Below are 23,108 nucleotides of genomic sequence, written 5' to 3'. Positions count from 1 at the left end.
CCATCTCTCCAGGGCCGCTCTCCTCCGTAGAGTCTGCCTCAGATGCCGACATGACGTCCTCGGGAGAATCCACCTCAAGGGGTGGGTCCTCATCACCCTCTAGAAAGTCAAGAGCATCCACAGCAGGCTCAGGAGGTAGCTCCTCTGGGTCTTCCTCAGGGTCTTCCTCAGATGACGTCACCTCGATCACTTGGACTGGCTCCACTAGACGATATGGTGTAGGTGTGGGTAATATCCACTCCACAGTGCGCTGAAGCGTACGTGCGGGTTCATCTGGATGCACCAATGAAGTAGCCGTGAATCGAATCGTGCCCCGAAATCGGCACCTCACATTGCCTTCGAGGGTCTCCCAAGCTCCCTCTAGGCACTCCATCTTCACTCGGTCATGGATTAGTTGCGCCGCCATCACGATATACAAGAAATAAAAGAAAGGGGTAGACTCTTCCACGTGATATCTAACTACGGAGCAACACAATGCGTCTCATAACCACTACATGTAAGTAAAAGGGGTATCTCAAGGCTTTTCATCTCTGGTAATCGATTACCAGAGGCTAAACTCGAATCACACAGCCTCAGGACATGAAACCTGCAAAAATGCACTATGTAATCGATTACACATAACTGGTAATCGATTACCAGTGGCATGTTCCTCTGTGTAATCGATTACACAGCCTGGTAATCGATTACCAAAGGCCTCCAAAACATGCTGCCTTCATTTCTAAGCCTGGTAATCGATTACACCCCTTGGTAATCGATTACCAGAAGCCCTCTAAACTTCCTGATCTCATTTTTAAGCCTGGTAATCGATTACACTCCCTTGGTAATCGATTACCAGAGACCATCTTATCTTCCTGTCTTCAATTTTAAGCCTTATAATCGATTACCCACCCTTGGTAATCGATTACCAGAGGCCATATCCCATATATCACTCAAAGTTCACAGCTGGCTAGCCACCACACAAGCCTCCTTGCTTTGTGGTCTTTGTTCTTTTATTTGTTGACTGCCAGGAGCTCGCTTGTTTAGGTACATCACAGGTTCTCACTGACTGACTATGCCCGGGTTGGGTCGGGATTGGTCAAGCTTGGTTTTGGGCAATAGCACCCCACCTGACGTCCCCAAGGTCTCCTGACCCCCGCGACATATCTCCAGGTACCACTCTGTGGTCAACGAATAAAAGTAGGAAGTCTCACCCTTCCACACTTCCTCATTTCAAGCTTGTAGGATTATGGGGTATCCATCACATGTGGTACTAGGTGGTGGTCGGGAGATGGTGCAAAACAATTCTCCACATCCACAAATCACGTATAAACCCACCATCCCCTGTTGCCCACCTCCAACTGAGCTCACGTACTCTCACGTAGCCCTTATCCTCGTTCCTCTCAATGTCGGGTCCCCATCAATCCTCCCAAGCTTCGACAACATCCAAGTAATTCAACATCCAATCATCACAAACTAACACAGCCAAGAAAACAGGGCAAAGGCAAAAAACTCTGCCCAAAACACAAACCAATATCACAGTTTTTCACATTCAAATACCCCAGTAACATTCTCTTCATTCCTATTCGTTAACCGTTGGATCGACTCGAAAATTTTACTGGAAGTCTCTAGTACACAATTCTACATTTTGACCGTTGGGATCTGCTAGCAAATGTCCAGAACCCCATATGTACTACCCTTTTCACAACCAACCATACGCAAGCATTTTTCTGCACTTATACAAAATTCTGCTGCACATTTCAACAGCAAAATTCTGCATAAAGTGCAGATTTCGAAAACCACTCTTGCCTTCATCCAATTTTGCCAAAATCGAATCCTACAAGTCCCAAATCATGTATCAATCATGTCTAAACCAAGGACAAACTTCAGACTAGAGCAACACAAAATCTAGGTATCCAAAACCCCTCAATTTAATGGATTTTCAAGGTTTGAGAAGTGAAATTGAGAATGGGGTAAATTTGGAGCAAACTCTCACCTCACACAAGTCTATAACATCAATTTAAACTTGTTCAAACTGGATTTACACCTAAAATTTCACCGAACCAAAATTTGACTCCTCAACACCCAATTTTACCCTAGAAATGGCTTTTTGTTCACTTTGGTCATTTGTTTTTCTCTCTAGCACAACCCAAACTTTCTCATAAGTCCTAAATGACATTTCAAGCTAGGATTAACTCACTTTAACCTCCAAATACCACTAAATCCAAATTTGGCCTTCCAACTCTCAAAACCTCACTCTTTTTCCACTCATAACACCATATTCTCACTTTCTAACCCTAGGTTAACTCTACCCTTCATCTCTAACAGTTTTCCATAAGCAATTTCAGTACATAAACATCACAAGCATCATCATAAAAACCCTAAAACAGAATGGGTAAGCTTGACTCACACCAAACATGGCAAGTTCAACATGCTTTCAACAAATTCCTTCACAAATAACTACCACAATGCATAAACCTAGTAAACTACCCATCATATCTCCCAAAACCCAATACCCACGAAAATCAAGTGAGAAAGAAGTCTACCCAAACCTGAAATTTCGAAGTCCCACACGTAGAGATGCACTTCACGACTCCGAAAATGCCTTCCTTTCGCGATTTGGAGCAGAAATGGCTACCAAAGGTTGGAGCTTTGTTGGAGCTTCAATGGTGGAGGAAGAAGAAGAGGATGGCAACGTGAGAGAGAGAGGGAGAAAGGCTTCTGAAATTTTGGGGCTGAGTGAGGAGAGAGAGTGTTGCTTTTTGGTTTTAAAAAAAAGGCTTTTCTCTTTTCTTATTATTTTATTTTAAGCTATGCCACATGTCTCCATTTGAGTGGAGCAAAAGGGCCCACTTTTTCTCTTGATGCGACTCATGCTCAGCCACATGAAGAGAAAAATCTAACCTTTTGAAATGCCAAAATCCTATCTCGGTTTGCGTGCCGTTTCTCTGGTTCCAGTCCCTCGCGTTTCTCTGCACCCGTCGGGGCCAGTTTTCGAAAGTAGGCAATATATATATCAAAACGCTCAGAATGAAACCCCGAGCGTGGTTCAGAGATTGGTTTTGTTAAATTTTAAGTTGCACACAAAACAATGATTTTCAGACTAATTAATTGAGAGTTAACCCATAACCATCCAGTTATGGATTTCTCTTCGTTAATTAGCCTAACCCGCGTATCTTTTCCCCCAAAAATACCTACTTCTACCAGAAATATATACATATATACATACACTGAATAATACTTATATATATATATATATAGCCATTCAAAATGCACCGTTTACAAAAATTCCGGGTAGAAATTTCCAGGATGTCACAGTTCGGCAAAGTCTGTTGCCTACATCCAGTCCCCAAGAAACCCACTTGGGAGTTCCACTATCTCTCAAATCCTTTACACTTTCTGAAACACACAAGGACAACCCTTCCTTTATGTTTAGATGCTTTACAACAAGAGACTCTCAGTCTCTTAGCCTTTTGATTAGAAAGAGAAGAAGAAGATTATGATCTCTCTTGAAAGAGATAGATGTTTACAATGAAGAGCTCAATTCCTTATTGAATAACACAAGTGTTTGGCCAAGGAATGTTGGATGATAAGATATTTTTGTTTGAGAGGATTATGCCTTTTGCGAACAGGCAAAACTCTAAGAGAATTTCGTGCCCAAGTCACATATATATAGGCCTTTGATGGCCATTCAAAATTTAAATGAAAAGATGTGACTGTTGGGAATTATTTTCGAAAATCCTTACTGGTAATTGATTACCATAACTTCCACTTCCAACTTCAACTTCCAGTAACTTCCACTTCCAACTTCAACTTCCAGTAACTTCCACTTCCAACTTCCATTTTCAACTACGAAGATTCTAGAGGTTTTCTTGATCATATATCTTGAGAAGCGTGTTCCTTTGGCATCATCAAAACATCTTCTTGAAGCCTTGCTTCTACATCCTGAGTTGGTGATTAAAACAATACTTGTTATTTTCTTTTGAGGCAATACAACACTAGATATAAGCTTGATCTTGTATAGTATCAAATGAGACAGAAGCCTAATACTATGAGGAGATAGCTAATGATACTCAGGAATCTTTATTAAAAGTTTTAAAAAATAAAGAGAATGATAAGTGTGCTATGCATTGAGTTTGATGATAAGGTCCGTGATGTGATAAATAAATAAATCAAATGCTTAACACTTATACAATTGTTTTGCATTTGTGTATGTTTTTTTAAGGCATGTATATGGTAGTTATAAGTATGAATTTGTTGGATTATTTGTTAATTTAATTTTGTGGTATTTAAGATGTTATACAGAAACGTTTGAAATGATGAATGCTAATTTAATATTTTTTTTAGGATCCCTCAATATGAAGGTATTTTTGTTTTCTTAGAGATTTTGAAAATTATATTTTATTGACTATACTGTGATAAATAAATAAAAAAGGTTGTCTTTTTTAATAAAAGGGTGTGGAAGTAGTAGGATTTTTAATGGCAAGAAAGATTCAGATTTAGTGTTCTTACATGGTTTTATTAGATTGATCTAGGAACTAAATTTTGGTGGGCTAATTCAGTTGAGATAGGATAAGTATAAAGGACTATAGCAGTGTTGGTTATAAGTGTTAGGCCATATTGTCAAATGGATTTTTGTATATATGGATCTCCCGATATGATTCTTGTTCTTGATCTTCTTCCTATCCACTATGATACACTACTACTGAATTTCTCAGTCTGAAACCAGACAAAGATGACAACCGTATGTTGTCTTCTGTTCAGCAATGCCCTTTCTCCGACTACGCCAACCAAATGCAGTGGCAATGTTGGGTTCACTATGACAAACTAACATAATTAAAAAAATAAATTCAAACAAGAAACAATTAGTACTTAGTAAACATTTTTATAGATTTTAGTTGTACCTGTTTCCCAAATTATACTAAAAAAAGCTAATATAGTAAGAATTTCACATTTTACCTTACACTATTCTGTGTTCTCTTCTTAAATTTATTCTTGTTGTAATAGAAAGTATTGTAAAAATGTGAAAATAAAATTGCAAAATAATTCTATGCTCAAAACTACAGAAAAGAAACATATACCTACATATTCAAGAAATAAAATAAGACAGTAACATGCAACTAGAGATAATATAACATCAATATTCAAATTAGCATCTCATGAAAATTAACCTAAGAATAATATTACTCAATGTATGTTTAGTCAGGCAAAGAAGGTTCTTGCCTATTTTCTATGAACCTCTAATAGGAAAGGTGAAAAAAAAAGGCAAACACTAACATTCCCATATCAAGTGGCAGTACACCTGGTCTTCATATGCTTCTCACTACCAAACACTTGTATGTATGACATTCATTTTGCTTACTCGTTCTTTACTATAGCGATGTTTCGTTAGTAATTATTAGCACTACTAAAAAAGTACTCTTTTACGACATGCATAACCATCTTAGAATGTCACGCGGTGGCAATTTTGTAATTAAGAAGAATATTTTTTTTATGATACACATTCCTAAATCGGTTTTACGGAACCACCTTAGAATGTACTAGGGGAAACAATAACAACGACGAGTTTATATGTAAAGACATCATTGTTTTTGGCCCATTGACTTATAATAAATTCTCATTCTCTCACACCACATCGCACTCTCTGTCTGCCTCTCTCAATCAACAAACCCTATTTTTTCTATTTCCACACTCTCTCTATCTGTCTCTCGATCAACGCCATTCCTTTTCCATCAAAACCGAAGGGGTGTTGTCATGGAACATGGAGAGCGCAAAGTTCATGCTTTTGTTCACTGAGGGAATCTCTTTCGATGTCTGTCAATGACGCTGATCAATCCAATAAGGCTCACAGAACTCGTCAATCTGGTGCCAAAACCAACAAGAAGAAGACTAAGAAGAAGCAAAAGTAGAATCTCGATGACGTCGGAGGTGAGGATCCGAGGAAAAAAAACCCTAAGGCATTTGCCTTTTCTTCCTCCAACAAAGCCAAGCGCTTGCAATCACACATCGTCGAGAAAGAGCAACGCCGCCTCCACGCTCCCGTCATCGACCGCTCCTACGACGAGCTTGCTCCCTACGTGCTCGTCGTGCATAGCCCTCCTCAGGTGCATATTATTCTATTCTCTTTTCTTTCACTCAAATTCAACTCAACACAACGTAATTAGTTGCTAATCTTGCTCTGATTTCAGGTTGGGAAGTCACCGTTGATAAATTCTTTGATAAAGTTTTTGTGTCTCTGCCACCTTGGTCTCCTGCAGTTGGATCGTGCTCAAGAATACATCAACGAGGCTGAAAAGGTATTGTTCTTCACACAATTTTGCATTCGTTGCATTAATCTTCAATTAACTATTGACAGTTTTGTATCCATGCTTTTCCATCACTGCAGCTTGAGCCTAACATTGTCTGTGCTTTTCTTAAGGTACCTTCCTCTCTCTCTCTCTCTCTTCGTGTGTGTTGGTACTTTTGTATCCATATGTATACATAAAAACATCATACAAAGTTGAGTTGCAGAAGTGTGTGCGAGTTTGAGATGATTAAGAAAATAAACAAAGGAACTTATGGTGTTGTCTACAAGGCTAGGGATAAGAAGACAGGAGAACTAGTAGCATTGAAGAAGGTGATGAACATAGAGAGGGATGGATTTCCAATGTCATCCTTGAGAGAAATAAACATTCTCTTGTCTTTTAATCACCCCTCCATTGTGAATGTTGAAGAAGTAGTTGTTGATGATTTTGATGGTACTTTTTATGGTAATGGAGCACATGAAGTATGACCTGAAGGGGTTGATGGAGGTTAAGAAGTAGCCCTTTAGCATGAGTGAAATTAATGTTAAGAATAGTTCCACATCGGATTCACTGCTAAGAAGGAATGATAAATAACTAAAAGAAAACAACTGAAAGCCAAAGACTCCAAAAGTTTTAGTAGGTATAGCCCTTGACAAACATTCCCTTCTTGGCCTCTTCACTCTCACCCTCAGCAGAGTATCTTCCAAGTTGAGCCAAGGAGTTTGCTTTAGCGCGCACCAAAAGGGACTTTTGAGCAGCTTCCACATTCTCAGGGTGTCCTTGCCATGTCTTAAGCACAGTGTTCTGAAGAGCCCGTGCATATGAGAAAGAAACATGCCATGGGTTGGGACTTTGGTTCATGGCATTTAGATTTAGTGTTGCTTCCACTTCGGATTGTCCACCAGACAAAAACATGATTCCAGGGAGAGCAGGAGGAACTCTTCTTCTAAGCATGGTTAGAGTATATTTGGCAATGGTTTCCGGAGAAGCCTTTTCCGTGTGTTCAGCCCCAGGTGTAACCATGCTGGGTTTGAGCAAAATTCCCTCAAAAAGGACATTGTTTTCAGCCAAATAGAAGAAGACTTCTGACCAGACCTTCTCGGCCACTTCCAGTGTCCTCTCAATTGGGTGATCTCCATCAAGAAGAATTTCAGGCTCTACGATTGGCACAAGACCATTGTCCTGAGAGATAGCAGCATAACGTGCAAGCCCCCACGCTGCTTCCTTGACAGCTAATGCAGAAGGACCACATGGAATGCTAACAACTGTCCTCCACTTGGCAAATCGAGCACCTTGCTTGTAGTATTCAGCAGACCTAGAAGCCAACCCATCTAGCCCTTGGCACCAAGACTCATTGTTTGACCCAGGCAGAGGGACCAGACCCTTATCAACTTTGATGTCGGGCACAATGTTCTGATCGCGGAGGCAATCCACAAATTTATTTCCATCTGTTGTCGACTGGTAAAGGGTTTCTTCAAAAAGAATTGCACCAGAGATGTATTCACCAAGGCCAGGTGTGGTGAGCAGAAGTTGCCTATAGGCCTGGCGATTCACCTCAGTATTGTCCAATCCAATGGATGCTAAACGCTTCCCACATGTGGCATTTGATTCATCAATTGCAAGAATTCCACGACTGGGAGATGCAATAGATTTGGCGGTTTGGACGAGTTCGTGTTGGTAAGAAGAAGCGCGGATCGGAAGAGAGACTCGGCGAGAAGAGGATCCACGGCGAGGAGAGAAGGAATTGTGGGCGATCCACTGGGAAGACAAGGTGTTGAGCTTTGCAGACGCCATGGCCATGGATGCTTAGACTTTAGAGTGGAGAGAAAGTGGGGTTGTATAGTACTATGTTTTTGGTGCTATTGCTGCACTATAAATTTAATAATTAAATCCTTGGTACGGCAACTTCTTGAAGGTGTCAAGTATCTCCATGATAATTGGGTTATCCATAGGGACTTGAAGTCATCAAATATCCTGCTGAACTATGATGGGGAGCTTAAAATATGCGACTTTGGGTTGTCAAGGCAGTATGGAAGCCCGCTGAAGCCATGTACTCCTGTTGTGGTTACACTATGGTATAGGTGAGTAGCATTATAGTATTAATTTAGTTTTCATTGAAGTTATCTCTAGATGTATTTGGTTTGTGATTTTTCAATCATATTGGTATAGAAATGTATATGTCACAACTCATTATTGTTGTATTGGATTGTGCAGAGCACCTGAACTCAGTGTTGTTAAATGGCGGCCATGGCGGCGCCATGGCGGTTTTCCATGGCGGATTTGCGAAAAAACGCCACCGAATAGCGGTGGCGTGGCGGGTTTGGGATGGCGGCCGCCATAGCCATGGCAGTCGTGGCGGGATGGCGGAAATGGCAGAAATCTGTTTGGCTTTTGTCCGCGGTAGGAGTTGGGCCGACCCGACCCAACCCTACCCGGTTATTCAATAAATTAAAAACCCTCCACAGCTTGCGTTCATAATAGCTAGCCGTCCCTCCAACAGCTTGCATTCCCTCCCAAACCTGCCTGCGTCCCTCCCGAACCCCGCCGCACCCAGCCGCCGCCGCGACACCACCCCCTCCCCGCCACACCCAGCCGCCACCGCGACGAGGCCCGCAACGCACGAACGGTGGCGACGAGCTTCGACGACGAGCCCCGGCAACGCGCGACACCACCCTTTGTTTCTGTCTCGCGAAGGAAGAAAACGAAGAAGAGGAAGAAGACGCGGGTCGGCTGATCTGTTTTTTTTTTTTTTGGGCTTTTTGCTGTTTGACAGCCCCCATTTTTCTGTCTACAGCTTTTTTTTCTTTTTGCTATTTGACACCCCCCATTTTTCTGTCTACAGCTTTTTTTTCCTTTTGCTATTTGACACCCCTTTTTACTGTTAACAGTCCCTTTTATTTTCCTATTTGACACCATAAATTTTTTTTTCTGTTCAGTCCTCTTTTAAATGGCTGAACCATCATCCGATGCTATTACTGCAAGTGCAACGAGGAAAAATAAGGCAGACCCAGGCTGGAAATATTGCCATTCACTAGTGGAAGGAGATACAAACACCATTGTTTGTAATTTCTGTGGAAAAATCACTAAGGGAGGAATAACCCGAGCCAAACAACACCTGATTGGGAAGTCGGGCAACGTTGCAGCTTGCAAGAAAACTCCCCCAAATGTAATCGAAGAGTTGAAGGAATATATGGCTACAAAAAAAAGTGGGACCACTTACAGTACTTCTGGCAGTGGTAATATGGCAAATATAAGAGATTTTGAATTTGGTGAACCGATTGGATGTGATGGAAGTGAAGAAGATGAGTTTGCGGACTCTTGTAATGCTGCTGCAAGTGCAAAGACAAAGTGTGGGACTAAAAAAGGACCAATGGACAAATTCTGTAAGAATCCAGAAAATGCAATCAATCGGAGAAAAATGGAGATGCTGAGGCAAATGAACATAAAAGAGTCAATGGATAAGAATGAAGTATTGAAGGTGCATCAACATATTGCTCGCTTTTGGTACCAAGTAGGTTTGTCATTCAACCTCATTAAATTGAAAAGCTTTGAGAACATGGTTGCAGCCATTGGTCAATATGGGCCACATTTGCCCATTCCTAGCTATCATGACATCAGAGTTCCACTCTTGAAGAAGGAAGTTGAATATACTGAAAATTTGATGAAAGGCCATAGGGAGCAATGGGTCAAGTATGGTTGTACTATTATGTCCGATGCATGGACTGATCGGAAACAAAGATGCATCATTAATTTTTTTATTAACTCTCAAGCTGGTACCATGTTTTTGAAGTCTGTTGATGGCTCTGATTTTGTGAAGACAGGTGAAAAGCTTTTTGAGTTGCTTGATGCCATTGTGGAGGAAGTTGGAGAAGAGAATTTTGTTCAAGTTGTAACCGATAATGGGAGCAACTATGTTTTAGCGGGTAAGTTGTTGGAGGAGAAAAGGAAACATATTTATTGGACTCCTTGTGCAGCTCATTGTATTGATTTGATGCTTGAAGATATTGGGAAGCTTCCCTTGATAAGGAAGACAATTAGAAGGGCAATTAATCTAGTTGGGTTTATCTATGCCCATTCTAGTACCTTAAGTTTGTTGAGAAATTTTACAAACAAGAGGGAATTGGTGAGACATGCCATTACTAGATTTGCCACTTCTTATCTAACCTTGGAAAGGCTTCACAAAGAGAAAGCCAATATTAGAAAAATGTTTACTTCTGATGAATGGACCTTGAACAAGCTATCTAAGGAGCCTAAGGGAAAAGAAGCTGCAAAGGTAGTGCTCATGCCTTCTTTTTGGAATAGTGTGGTTTACACTCTTAAAGTCATGGCTCCACTTGTGAAAGTGCTTCGTCTTGTGGATGGTGAAAGGAAACCAGCCATGGGCTATATTTATGAAGCAATGGACAAGGCAAAAGAAACAATTATCAAGTCTTTCAACAACAATGAAAGCAAGTACAAAGATGTGTTTGAAATCATTGATAAAAGATGGAATTGTCAGCTTCATAGGCCATTGCATGCAGCTGCCCACTTCTTAAATTCAGAGTTCTTTTATGACAACACTGACTTAGAGTTTGATTTTGAGGTCACCAATGGTTTGTTTGAGTGCATTAAGAAGTTGATTCCACAATTTGATGTGCAACAGAAAATTCTAACCGAGTTGCATCTTTACAAGATTGGTGCTGACCACTTTGGTTTCGACTTTGCAATGGCTCAAAGGAAAACCCATTCTCCTAGTAAGAAACTTTTATCATACTATTTTTTTTATGTATTAGTGATTTAGTGTTATAATTCAGAATTTTAAGTTATGCTCTTGGTTGGTAATTGGTATTGCAGCATATTGGTGGCGAATGTTTGGGTCACAAACTCCAAATTTGCAGAAGCTGGCTATTAAGATTTTGAGTTTGACTTGCAGTGCTTCAGGATGTGAAAGAAATTGGAGTGTGTTTGAGCAAGTAATTGTGACAAAACTCTAACTATACTTTTTAATTTTATTTAATTTTGATGATCAAGTTATATTTGGAGTATATTTGAGATTGAAATCAACATTTATTTGTTATGTTGTAGATTCATTCCAAAAAAAGAAATAGGCTTGAGCACAAGAGGTTGCATGATTTGGTGTTTGTCAAATACAACCAACAATTGAAGCAAAGATATAATGCAAGAGATGAAATTGATCGAATTTCTCTTAATGATATTGATGTATGCAATGAATGGCTCGTGGGAGAGATGGATCAAGATGATGATAATGATGCTGGAAATGATTTGGTATTTGAAGATGATGATGCTCTAAATTGGGCAACTGTGTATCAGGCTTCGGGGGTTGGAGAGTGTAGGATGTATACTAGGCAGAAAAAGCAAAAAACAAGTGTTGTTGCTGCCCAAACTTCTAAAAAACAGGCAATGGTTGTTGGATCTTCATCAAGGAAGCAAAAAGCAGTCCAAGAAAATGATGAGGATCTAGATGTTGAGGAGAATATTGATGTTGAATCTGAAGAAGAAGAAATCATGGTCAATTTTGAGGCGTCTGATGGGGAAGAGGGAGAGGGAGATGCTCCATTACCATATGATAACAACGAAGATGATTATGTTGGGATTGGAGAAGATGATTAGAGCCTCAACCTTCACTTTGCACTTTGCATTATGTTTTTATCATTTTCTTATTTTGAACTCTTTAATGAGTTTATTTGGTGTTGGTACTTGATTATTGTATGAACTCATGAAACTTTTTTAGTTTATTTGAATGCAATCCTTTGTTTTTTTCAATTTCAATGAGTTTATATATATGTTTTTTTTTTTTTGTGTCCGTCATGACATCCGCCATTTTCCGCTACGCCATCCGCCATATTTTTATGGCGGATTTTTGACTTTCCGTCATGAACCGCCATCCGCCATTAACAACATTGCCTGAACTTTTGCTGGGTGCTAAAGAATACTCAACAGAAAATTAACATGTGGTCAGTGGGTTGCATAATGGCTGAATTAATTGCCAACGAAACTCTGTTCATGGGTAAAAGTGAACTTGAACAACTTGATGAGGTTATTATTACTAAAATCACTTAGTTTATCATCTATTTATTGAAAGTTCTGCTATTATAGTAAACAAGAAATACCAACAAGAATGCTATTTTTACTGTCATTATTTCCAACTTTGTCTTACCTTGTTAACGATCATATAAAAAGAATGATACATGATTGCAAGGAACAGGGTAATGGACTTTATTAGGCTCTTGTTTTTTATAAATTAGATAAGAAGCAACAAATTGATGTATAGATCTGAGAAGGTATGACATTACCCGACTTTTTTTTCCTTTACTGAAACTGAAGTCAAGCAAGCTTTACACTTGCTAGATAGAGCAGGGCAGGTATGAAAATGTAACCACCTTCATTTTGCTTGATGCATTAGTCTTTTAGATTGACATGATGCATAAAATAGGATGTTTCATGCTATAAAACTAATTCCTTTTTAGGTTATATTTTAATTTTAAATTCTGTTGAATATTTTCTCGCTCCCTTCTTGTGTGGATGCAGATGCTGAAATCAATTTCGGCCAGGAACTCTGTTAACAGTGACCAAATTAATACCATTGAGCTTGAACTGTTTTTCATATACACTTTCTGTGCTTATGATATACAAGGCATGCTGAATGACTTAGGATCACATTGTTTTGTCCTGATTTAACTTCAACAAATTCATGCTTTATTTGTTGATTCTATTGCAGTATAATGTTTGTTAACAACCAATTAGTGGAAAGTGGAGAAATTACGATCTCAATGTGATCTTAAATCTTAATTTTTGTTTCTCTAATTTTCTTCATAATAATTTTGCTTAAATTTAATTTCAAAACGTCAGTGCATTTACTCTATACATGCTTATCAACCACTAATTTGCTATTTATTCTCTATTCATGCACTCTAGTTTCATTTCATCATGTGCACATAGCAAGAGTGGGTGATTATAGTTTAGCTGGTATTCCTGCTTTACCTGATGTGACTCTCCTAGTCCCAAGAATGGGGTTCAGTGGCATGGTTATTAATTGATCAACCCGTGCACTTTAAACCTCTTCGGTAGTTGATTTTATTGGTTCAAGAATTTAAGTAACATTTTATTACGATATGCTCAAGTTCATTATAAGGCAGGGAAAGGTGGAGAGTTGTCACTTCATGAAACTACAATAATTGCTGGAGCTTTGGACTTGACACAGAAGACTGCTAAAGATGCTATGACACCGATAAGTGAAACATTTTCTCTTGACATAAACTCCAAACTTGACATGTATGCCCCTCATCTCTATATCTGATGTTTAAGCATACTTTACTATTCCTAAACTTCATTTTTCTTAATTATAGGCATACAAGGGGCTTAATAATGAGCAAAGGTCACAGCCGAATACCAGTCTACTCTGGAAAACAGACAAATATCGTTGGTATTATCTTGGTAATCAATCAATTTGATATGTTCTACTTTATAGCAAATTCTATTTGAATCATTTTCTGAGGACTTCATTTTATTGAAACATCTAGACATTTTCTTCTAATGTGCAAAATGTTTATCCAATATAAGTACAATATTTTCTATGATAAAGAACAATATATATTTAATTTCTTGTGTACATCAATATATATTTAATTCCTTGTGTGCGTAAAAGATATAATTATGGATGGTTTAGTACGAGTAAAAAATTAAATTACTAAATTTTGAATTGCAGATTTTTTTCTTTTATATTTAATAGAAATATAACTAAATGAATGCCCTTATATTCAAGCCCCCGCTTTCTCAAATACTTGAGCAACCTTTCTTTCCCCAACATTAAAAAAATAAAATTACTTAAGAAACCTTTACAAAATGGAGTTTAAAAAAATTAGATGGTAGTAATAGCTTGTATCTTTTGCAAACTTTTTATTATTTGTATAAAGATGAGTACTGATATTTTATTCATTCATTTTTTTTTGTGCTGAGGAAAACAAAAAAAAACAAACTACTGTCTAATGTATAGTTCCCATTTCCCATCATGTCTATGCCTAATGTATAGTTACTAAATAAAATGATAGGGGCGGACAAGTTAAGATCTTTACTATATATTTTCCCCCGATAAAATCACTTTATTTATTGTTTTAATTTCAATGTTCTTAAAAAACAAAATATACATTTATTATTATTGTTAGTTTGGTTTGCTAATTGTTGCTGCTGCAAGGAGGACTGGGCAAAAAAACTGGTGTTTTGGTTTGCTAAAAATATAGAGTCAGTGCTAAAAAACTGGTGTTTTGATTTGCTAAAGATAAATATAAATAATTATTAATTATATATAGAGTTCATGCTAAAAATTCTTATTCAAAATTAAATAACATTAATTAACATTAATTCTTATTCAAAATTAAATAACATTAATTATTTTGGTTGAGCTCCATAGAAAGATATTTGTGTCTGAACTCTTCTGAATTCCTTATGTTTACCTTATATGTGAACTGCAAGGTTCTTGTGGATAGTCACCGGAAATGGATGAATACAAACAAACTTCTTGAACCGGATGCATGATAATGTGATTTTCGGTCTGCAGAATCTTGGCATTTGGGGAGCATTGCAAGTAAGACTCTTGTAGTGTATTATAAGTTTTAGTTCTATAATCATTTGACTAGAAATATATTAATATAAGTCAATAATGTTTTTAGCAGAATCTATAAATAATAATACAAAGAAATTTTTTTTTGTTAATTGTTCCATTTTGTTGGTCCTCCTACGGGGCCCGCACGCCCAAAGAAGAAAAATCCTAGGAAGAAAAATAATCCTAGAATAGGCTATGGAATTTCTTGGTTATACATTGATTCATAAAGATGAATGGTTTAGAATGGTGTTTTGTTTCTTGAAGATGATGTCTTGGTAGTTGGTACCAATTCAGTTTTTGCTAGTGATGTAGATGGGATATTTGAAGATAAGGGGATGTTATTTGGAATTCATTTAGACAAGTCTTCTGAATACATGTTTTCCTTGGGTTTTGGTGTATTTCTATTTTTTTCTTGTGTTTTGTTATCTCTAACATCTCTGTTTTTTCTTTTTAATTTTTATTTTGTCCATTCCTATGGTTTTCCATCATGCTTCTTATTTTATTGATATCGGGAAATGATTTTATAGGTTAGAAGGGTTGTCACTGTTACTATCCTGGTTTTTATTCTTTTTCCTTTTCTAATATATGTGTTCACCTTCCAAGGCTAGTCATATTCTTCTGAGTGGTGATCATTCTGAGAGGCATGAATTATTGGAGGCAGATGGAAATTCAAGTGATGAGTCTCGGTGTGATAAATATCTTGCTCAGGCTGTTGAACTATTTACTTCACAATGCATGACAGGTATTTTGACATTACCTGATATTCTTTTAATCATGCCACTGTTGTTACTAGGTTTTCTGGAAATTCAAGTGATGACTCTCTATGTGATAAATATGTGCTTCCATTTTGCTTGATGTGTTAGGCTAAAATTTGTCTAGCAATGAATCAGTCTTTTTCATTATTAATACCGTTCTCTCATGATTTTTGGAATGGGTATCTCAATATCAAAAGCTGCTATTTATTTGATGATTTGTATGGGTTATTGCCATGTATTCAAGCATCTTTGAAGTTCTTACATGGAGTTGGTTAGTCTTTTTGGATTTGGATTTTTCTACAATTTAATTTGTTTAACATTTGTAGATTGCTGGAATAAGATTCATGTGGGAAAATGCAGTCAATCAGAAAAGTGAAGTCTAGAGATATAAAGGTCTTGGATGTAACTTTTCAAGTATTGTACTCATTATGGAGATTTTATTACATGGAGTTGGTTGTATTCTAACTCATACCATAGATCATTTTACTATTATTTTTGTTGCTTAGGTGCAGAATTTTGTTCATTTGGCAGGGAGTGAGCGTGCATCTCAGGCATTATCAGCTGGGTCCCCTTCTTTCTTAGCCTATGGTGTCTACCCTATTTATTCAGCTTCTTGGAACTATTATTACATATTTATTAGTTATAAATGTCTTGTATTTAATTAGGATACATTTGTTTTTTTGGAGACACCAAATAGACCAAACTCATGCTTGTCCTATTAGATAGGATATGTATATAGTAGTGTTTCAAACATGAAGCATAGAATATTTTTTCATATACTTGACATTTGTTTCTAAATTTATGATGTAAATTGTGGTAATATGTAATAAATTGATTTTATAATTGTTGAAAATGATTTTTAGGTTTCCAGTGCAGTTTTCATTTGTTGCTCAAAAAGATAGCATAGCAGGGGAAAAAACCGAATAAAAAAATTAGAAAAAAAAAGTTTCCAATCTAAGACGGTTATTGTATACCCATCTTAGAATGGGTTGACAAACTACTTCGGTTAGAGATATGACTGTCGTAGAAATACAGCTCAATCTAAGACGGTTTTGGCAATAACCAACTTAGTATGGTGACAAACTACATCGGATATAAATATGACCGTCGTAGAAAGACAGCAAAACAATGCTCAATCTAAGACAGTATTGTTAGCAACCAATTTAGTATGGCTATCATTCTAAGACGGTTATTTGTGTAACCGTCTTATGATGCAATCCTACCCTGCAAGGGCATTGGATAGAAGATTCCAAGTAGATTGGGCATGAGATACAAGAGAAAGCCCTAGGGTTCTCATAAGCCTTAGGGCAGATTTCGGGCCCATGGGCTAAGTATGAGCCCACTTATCTTTGTACATATTAGATTAAGGTTTCATTATTTTTGGACCTTGTATTTAGGGCTCCATAATGTAGGTAGGGTACCCTAGAAATGTAGAATTTTTCAGCCCTTGTATTTTAGGGCACCTAGACTAGTTTTTGTATTAGGGGTAGTTTTGTAATTTTACATACAGTAAGTGAATATTTGATGTGTGTGTTGACAAACAAATTTAATTGAATTGGGAGAAGCCCAATCCAATTAAATTTTAGAGGTGGCGGGTGAGTATTTGCTTGCTACACCTCATTCCCACATCATATAGTCACACTTTGTGCATGTCCTTTATGCTTTACATGCCTCATGACACCTAAGCACACTTAGTGGAGAATCTTGTACTTGATCTTGGATTAGTGGGCTGAACCATAACTAAAATTCACTAATCATAATTAGTGAAATTTTGGCTCCACAAATTCAATTTGAAATCCAAGTGAAATTTGAATAAAAATTCAAATTTCCCTCCAATTTTGTGTGACACTTAGGCTATAAATAGAGGTCATCTGTGTGCATTTTTTTCAACTTTGATCATTTGAAAATTAAACTTCAGATTTCAGAGCTCTTTTAGAGCAAAAAATTTTGTGCTCTTCTTTTCCTCTCCTTTCATTCTTCTCCTTCTTCCTCCAAGCTCTTATCCATGGCCTCCTATGGTGGTGCGCTTCTTTTAGACTCATCTTCTCCTTGAAGTGGCGTCTCCTCTCTCTCTTGCTTCTCCATTCCACTACCATTCATCTTCCAAGAAGCAAAGGAATCCATTGATGAAGAAGATCCTAGGCCTACAAGCTCCAATGGAGCTTACATCATGTGGTATCAAGAGCATCTTCATCTAGGTGATGTTCTTATGCTTCCTCTATCTCTTTGTTCGGTCAATTCACTTTAATTCCTTGTTATTCATCTTATTCTCCATGTATATCCTTCATTGTCTTGTGGTTTGGTGTTGTTTAGAGTAGATTCAAAAAAATAAACCGATTAAATCTTAGATCTACACTTGTTCTTGCATTTCTATGGTTCAAATTTTGTAGATCTACTCTTGAATCATGTTTTTGTGTTGATTTTAGGTTCTATCATTTTTCATTCATAATATTCTTGTTCTGAACCTTAGATCTAAATTTTCTTCCAAAATATTGATTAGAAAAAAAAACAAAAATCTAAGTGTAAATCACTTAATCCATGTTGTCTTAGAGTCATGTTTAGTCTTAGTAATTATCACATTATGTTCTAAGTTTGTGTTGAATTTTTATTTTTGTTGATTGAATTCTAGCTAAATTTGTTCATGTATTCTTGTTATTCTTAGTCTATCTTTTGAATTTTGAGTCTAATTCAAGCATGTTATTTAGTTTATAACATGTTCTAAATCAATTCCTAGAAGTAGTCTTGTTGTTGAACTCTTTTTTTTTTCTGAGTTTCCTACATGATGCCTATGATGAAGTTGAGTTGTGGTGCTGATTTGTGGTTGGATTTGTGAATCAAAATAAGTATTAAGCTCTATTTAATTGTGTTATTCAAGATAATTGAGCATAAGCAAACACAAATTGTAACTATCCAAGCCTTAAGCAACATAAACACTACTCTTGATTTCTAGGTTGAAATCGCTGGTGCTGGCAGCTTGAACATACGAACTTGTATAAATTACTGGGAATTGGTCACTACGTGTTTTAAGCTGAATTTTTTTACTGAATTTTCTAGACATCTGAAACAAAATTATGAGAAAAGAACCAAGCGATTTGGATTAAAGGAAAAAATAAGAAAAATCACACAAGTTTACAGAAAAATCAATGTCCAGGAAAAAAAAGTGAAAGGGAAGTGTGCTTGTTGTTTTGGCTCAAAATTTGTTCTATAATTGGTGTCTATTTTATACCAATCCTAGTTCTGAATTTCAATTGAAAATTACTGTGAATACAAGTTCCAAAACTAGAGGTTTCTTGAGTCTTTTTTTAAGTTTTTTTTACTCTACTCTAGAGCCATTCTAAGTTTCTCTTTGAGTCCTAGCTTGTTTTTATGTGCTTTTTATTGCTTTAATTGTTGAATAATCCTTAAAAATTTGTCTTGTTAAAACTCTATTGGTTTAGCTTTCATTTCATTTTTTTTTTTGGTCTTTGGTTATTGCTTGTCTCTTTGTTTCCTTGTTTTTTCAACTTTGATCATTTGAAAATTAAACGTTAGATTTCAGAGCTCTTTTAGAGCACAAAATTTTGTGTTCTTCTCTTCCTCTCCCTTCATTCATCTCCTTCTTCCTCCAACCACTTATCCATGGCCTCCAATGGTGGTGAGCTTCTTCTAGACTCATCTTCTCCTTGAAGTGGCGTCTTGTTAAAACTCTATTGGTTTAGATTTCATTTCATTTTTATTTGTCTTTAGTTATTGTTTGTCTCTTTGTTTCCTTGTTTGTTAGTTGCCAAATAGGGAATTGGAAAGGAGGATTAGTGCCATCCCTTGAAGAATTTGAGTCAAGAAGCAAGGGGAAAACCACCTTAAGAGCTATTGGACTAAGAAGCACTCCAAATTGAGTGAATCACCAAAGAGAGAACAACCACCAAAATTGAGGACCTTTTTGTAATTTTGTAATTGACAATTTACTTACTTTCATTGCTTTCAAATTTTGTAACAAAAAGGCCTTTCGTTGGAAGTAAGTTGGGAGCCTCCAATAGGTCACCCTACTTTCATTTGTGTGTAATAATTTTAGGCAATTTTCCCTTAGGATAGTGAGTGTTTTGTTGGGAACCTTAAATGAGGTCATCCAAACACTCTTAGGATCCGCCTAGTTTGCATTTCTTGCACTTTAATTTCTTGCTTACTTTCATAGCTTATTTCCTTTACCCTCCATTGTCAAACCGCCTAGATAGCTTTCCTTTTACCAATTAGTTTCTACCTTATCTTTCACACCTCTTTTAGTGTTTATTTTGGCTAGTTTCAACCATAGTTTCTTTTACCTTTTGTTTTCAAACCCCCAACAAGAAAGAACCACAACTTAGGAACCAACATGAGTCTTCATTCTTCATCTAGTGTTAATGGTGAGGGTTCTACTCCTAAGGACCCCTTGTATAAGATATTAGATGAGTTGAGATCCCTTAAGTTGTGGAAAGAAAAGCAAGAGAGAAAAGAAAAAGGAAAAAAAACAGTGGAAGAAATAAGTCAAGATGAAAGAGAGAAAATAAGAGAGGAAGAAAGAAGAAAAATAATGAAAGAAATGAAAAGAGAAAAACATGTCTCATATAGTAGTCATGACTCTTGCAAGAGCTTAAGTGAAGAACTTCGTGACTATTATGAAGGAAGGCATAGGTTACATCTTAGACCTCACTTCCATAGGAGAGAAAATGAAAGAAAGCCTCAAGAGGCTAACATTAACCTCTCATACTTCCATGGGAAGGACAATGTTGAGGCTTACTTAGATTGGGAAATAAGGGTAGATCAAAAACTTAAAAGAAATACTACTTTAAAATCTTATGGCTCTCATTCTTATCCAAAGAAAGACCAAGGTCAAGGCATCTTAGGGATAGCACCTTGTAAGCCCAAAGATGATAACGGGAAGATAATAGAAAAGCAACCCCCTAAGGCTAGTATGCAAGAAAAGACTAGCTCTATAAAGTGCTTTAAATGTCTTGGAAGATGACACATTACTTCTCAATGCCCCACCAAGAAAACCATGATTATGAGGAGCCAAGAAATTTATAGTAGCCAAGATGAGGCTACTACTTCACCTTCCTCTAGTGAAAGTGAAGAAGCAAAAGAGGAAGAATCTAGTGAAGAAATCTACCCCCAAGAAGAAGGACAACATTTAATGGTTAAGGAGGAGTGTAAGGAGGTAAGTGTCTCCTCCAAGAGGTTAGCTAAGAAGGAAAGGCATTTTGAAATAACGACAAATATTAAAGAAATTTCCCCTCTTAGACAACCTCCACATTTTCTCTTTTGTAAGAAGACACTTGTTAGCATTGTCACACCTCTTGGGCTTGAGTTTATTCCTCAAGTAAAGGAGTTGTTGGATGAAGGTTTGGTTCGCAAGAGCTTAAATCCTTGTGCTTTGTTGGTGCCCAAAATAGGTATTATTAGGCACAAAATCCCTAAAATAGGTGGTATGATGAATGTTTTGAGTGGTGCAACCCTCATTTGTAAAATCACTCGTGCACCCAACATCTTCATGATTTGTGTACATAGGGACTCATTAGGTAGGTTTGTTTTTATTTTTAGTTTCAATACAAACTTAGGTACTCATATGGGACACCTTAGGTTTGTCATACTTTTTGGTAGGAATAATCAACATGAAAATATAAAAAAAAGGTATGTTTTATTGCATTACTTCTCTTAATTTTTTAAATAGTGATCAAGGGGTTCCCATGAACCCTAAGAGAATAAAGGTCATTCCTGAGTGGCCCACTCCACCAAGTATAAAGAAAATTTGGGGCTTCCATGACTTAACAAACTTTTACAAAAGGTTTGTCCCATATTTTTCTGTACTTGTGGCACCACTCATTGAGTTGGTGAGGAACCATGTTCCTTCATGGGAAGATGCCCAGGAAATGGGTTTTCAGACCTTACCTTACTTCAACATACCAAACACCACTAATATATATGTTTTTCTTCTTTAGACAGGTGTGGAGGAAAAAAGCCCAGAGTTTCAACAACCTCAGGATTTGAGGTCAAATCCTTTTCAAGGGGGAGGGAACGATGCAATCCTACCCAGCTAGGACATTGGATAGAAGACCCTAAGTAGATTGGGCCAGAGATGCAAGAGAAGGCCCTAGGGTTCTCATAAGCCTTAGGGCAGATTTCAGGCCCATGGGCTAAGTGTGAGCCCACTTATCTTTGTACATATTAGATTAAGGTTTCATTATTTTTTTGGCCTTGTATTTAGGGCTCCATAATGTAGGTAGGATACTCTAGAAATGTAGGATTTTTTAGCCCTTGTATTTTAGGGCACCTAGACTAGTTTTTGTATTAGGGGTAGTTTTGTAATTTCACATGCATTAAGTGAATATTTGATATGTGTGTTGGAAAATAAATTTAATTGAATTGGGAGAAACCCAATACAATTAAATTTTAGAGGGGGTGAGCATTTGCTTGCTACACCCCATTGTCATATCATATAGTCACACTTTGTGCATGTCCTTCATGTTTTGCATGCCTCATGACACCTAAGTACACTTAGTGGAGAATCTTGGACTTGATCTTGGATTAGTGGGCTAAACCATAACTAAAATTCACTAATCATAATTAGTGAAATTTTGGCTCCAAAATTTGGCTCCACAAATTCAATTTCAAATCCAAGTGAAATTTGAATAGAAATTCAAATTTTCCTTCAATTTTGTGTGACACTTAGGCTATAAATAGAGGTCATGTGTGTGAATTTTTTTAACTTTGATCATTTGAAAATTAAACTTCAGATTTCAGAGCTCTTTTAGAGCACAAAATTTCGTGCTCTTCTTTTCCTCTCTATTCATCTCCTTCTTCCTCCAAGATCTTATCCATGGCCTCCTATGGTGATGAGCTTGTTCTAGACTCATCTTTTCCTTGAAGTGACGTCTTTTTTCTCTCTTCCTTCTCCATTCCCCTGTCATTCATCTTCCAAGAAACAAAGAAATCCATTGATGAAGAAGATCCTAGGCCTACAAGCTCCAATGGAGCTTACATCATTTTAGAATACTTAACTTTCCAAGACGGTTCAATAACCGTCGTTGTAGAGGTAACGCCCTTTTACGACATGCTCATCGAAGACGATTGAAAACCGAATTAGAAGGTCGAAAACAACCAACTTAGAAAAGGCTTATTTTAGTAGTGTAGTATGTGGGACACGATTTTGTTTTCATTCTATCACTTTTTCTTATTCTATTTTTGGTGGGTAAATGTGTTTGGTTCTCAAAGTTTATGTTGTTGTTGGATGTTGGTATTGTTCAGGGGTTTGGAAAGGTGAGAAAGCAACGAGATGGGAAGCTACTTGGAAAGGGTTCAAGCAAGAGTTTGAACCTAACTTCATTGCAAAATGAGGTTCGTGTTGGTGTGCTTAGAGCTAGTGGCTACAGTGGTTCTGACGTAAGCTACATGGCACAATCTTTCTAAGTGTGCTTCAATCATAAATGTTTCTATTTTACTTTAGTATTGATTCATTTTTATACATGGCATTATGATTTATAT

The 23,108-nt window shown here is 37.1% G+C and overlaps 2 protein-coding genes across 2 annotated transcripts; one reads left to right on the top strand and one right to left on the bottom strand.

Moving 5' to 3' along the window:
* Positions 1 to 6,821: 6,821 nt before the first annotated feature.
* On the bottom strand, positions 6,822 to 8,119 carry LOC114380228 (fructose-bisphosphate aldolase 3, chloroplastic-like). Its single transcript, XM_028339226.1, has one exon. The coding sequence runs from the start codon at positions 8,058 to 8,060 to the stop codon at positions 6,894 to 6,896; it is 1,167 nt and encodes a 388-aa protein (XP_028195027.1). The 5' UTR covers positions 8,061 to 8,119; the 3' UTR covers positions 6,822 to 6,893.
* A 1,660-nt stretch (positions 8,120 to 9,779) lies between these two features.
* On the top strand, positions 9,780 to 12,142 carry LOC114380227. The gene is made up of 3 exons (XM_028339225.1): positions 9,780 to 10,993; positions 11,094 to 11,212; positions 11,325 to 12,142. Exons 1-3 carry the CDS (start codon positions 9,817 to 9,819, stop codon positions 11,868 to 11,870), a joined length of 1,842 nt encoding a protein of 613 aa, XP_028195026.1. The 5' UTR covers positions 9,780 to 9,816; the 3' UTR covers positions 11,871 to 12,142.
* Positions 12,143 to 23,108: the final 10,966 nt, after the last annotated feature.

This window comes from Glycine soja, chromosome 12 (genome assembly GCF_004193775.1).
Source record: "Glycine soja cultivar W05 chromosome 12, ASM419377v2, whole genome shotgun sequence".
Taxonomy (NCBI): domain Eukaryota; kingdom Viridiplantae; phylum Streptophyta; class Magnoliopsida; order Fabales; family Fabaceae; genus Glycine; species Glycine soja.
Note: the sequence above shows the minus strand (reverse complement) of the source record. Positions and strands in the feature narration are given on the sequence as shown.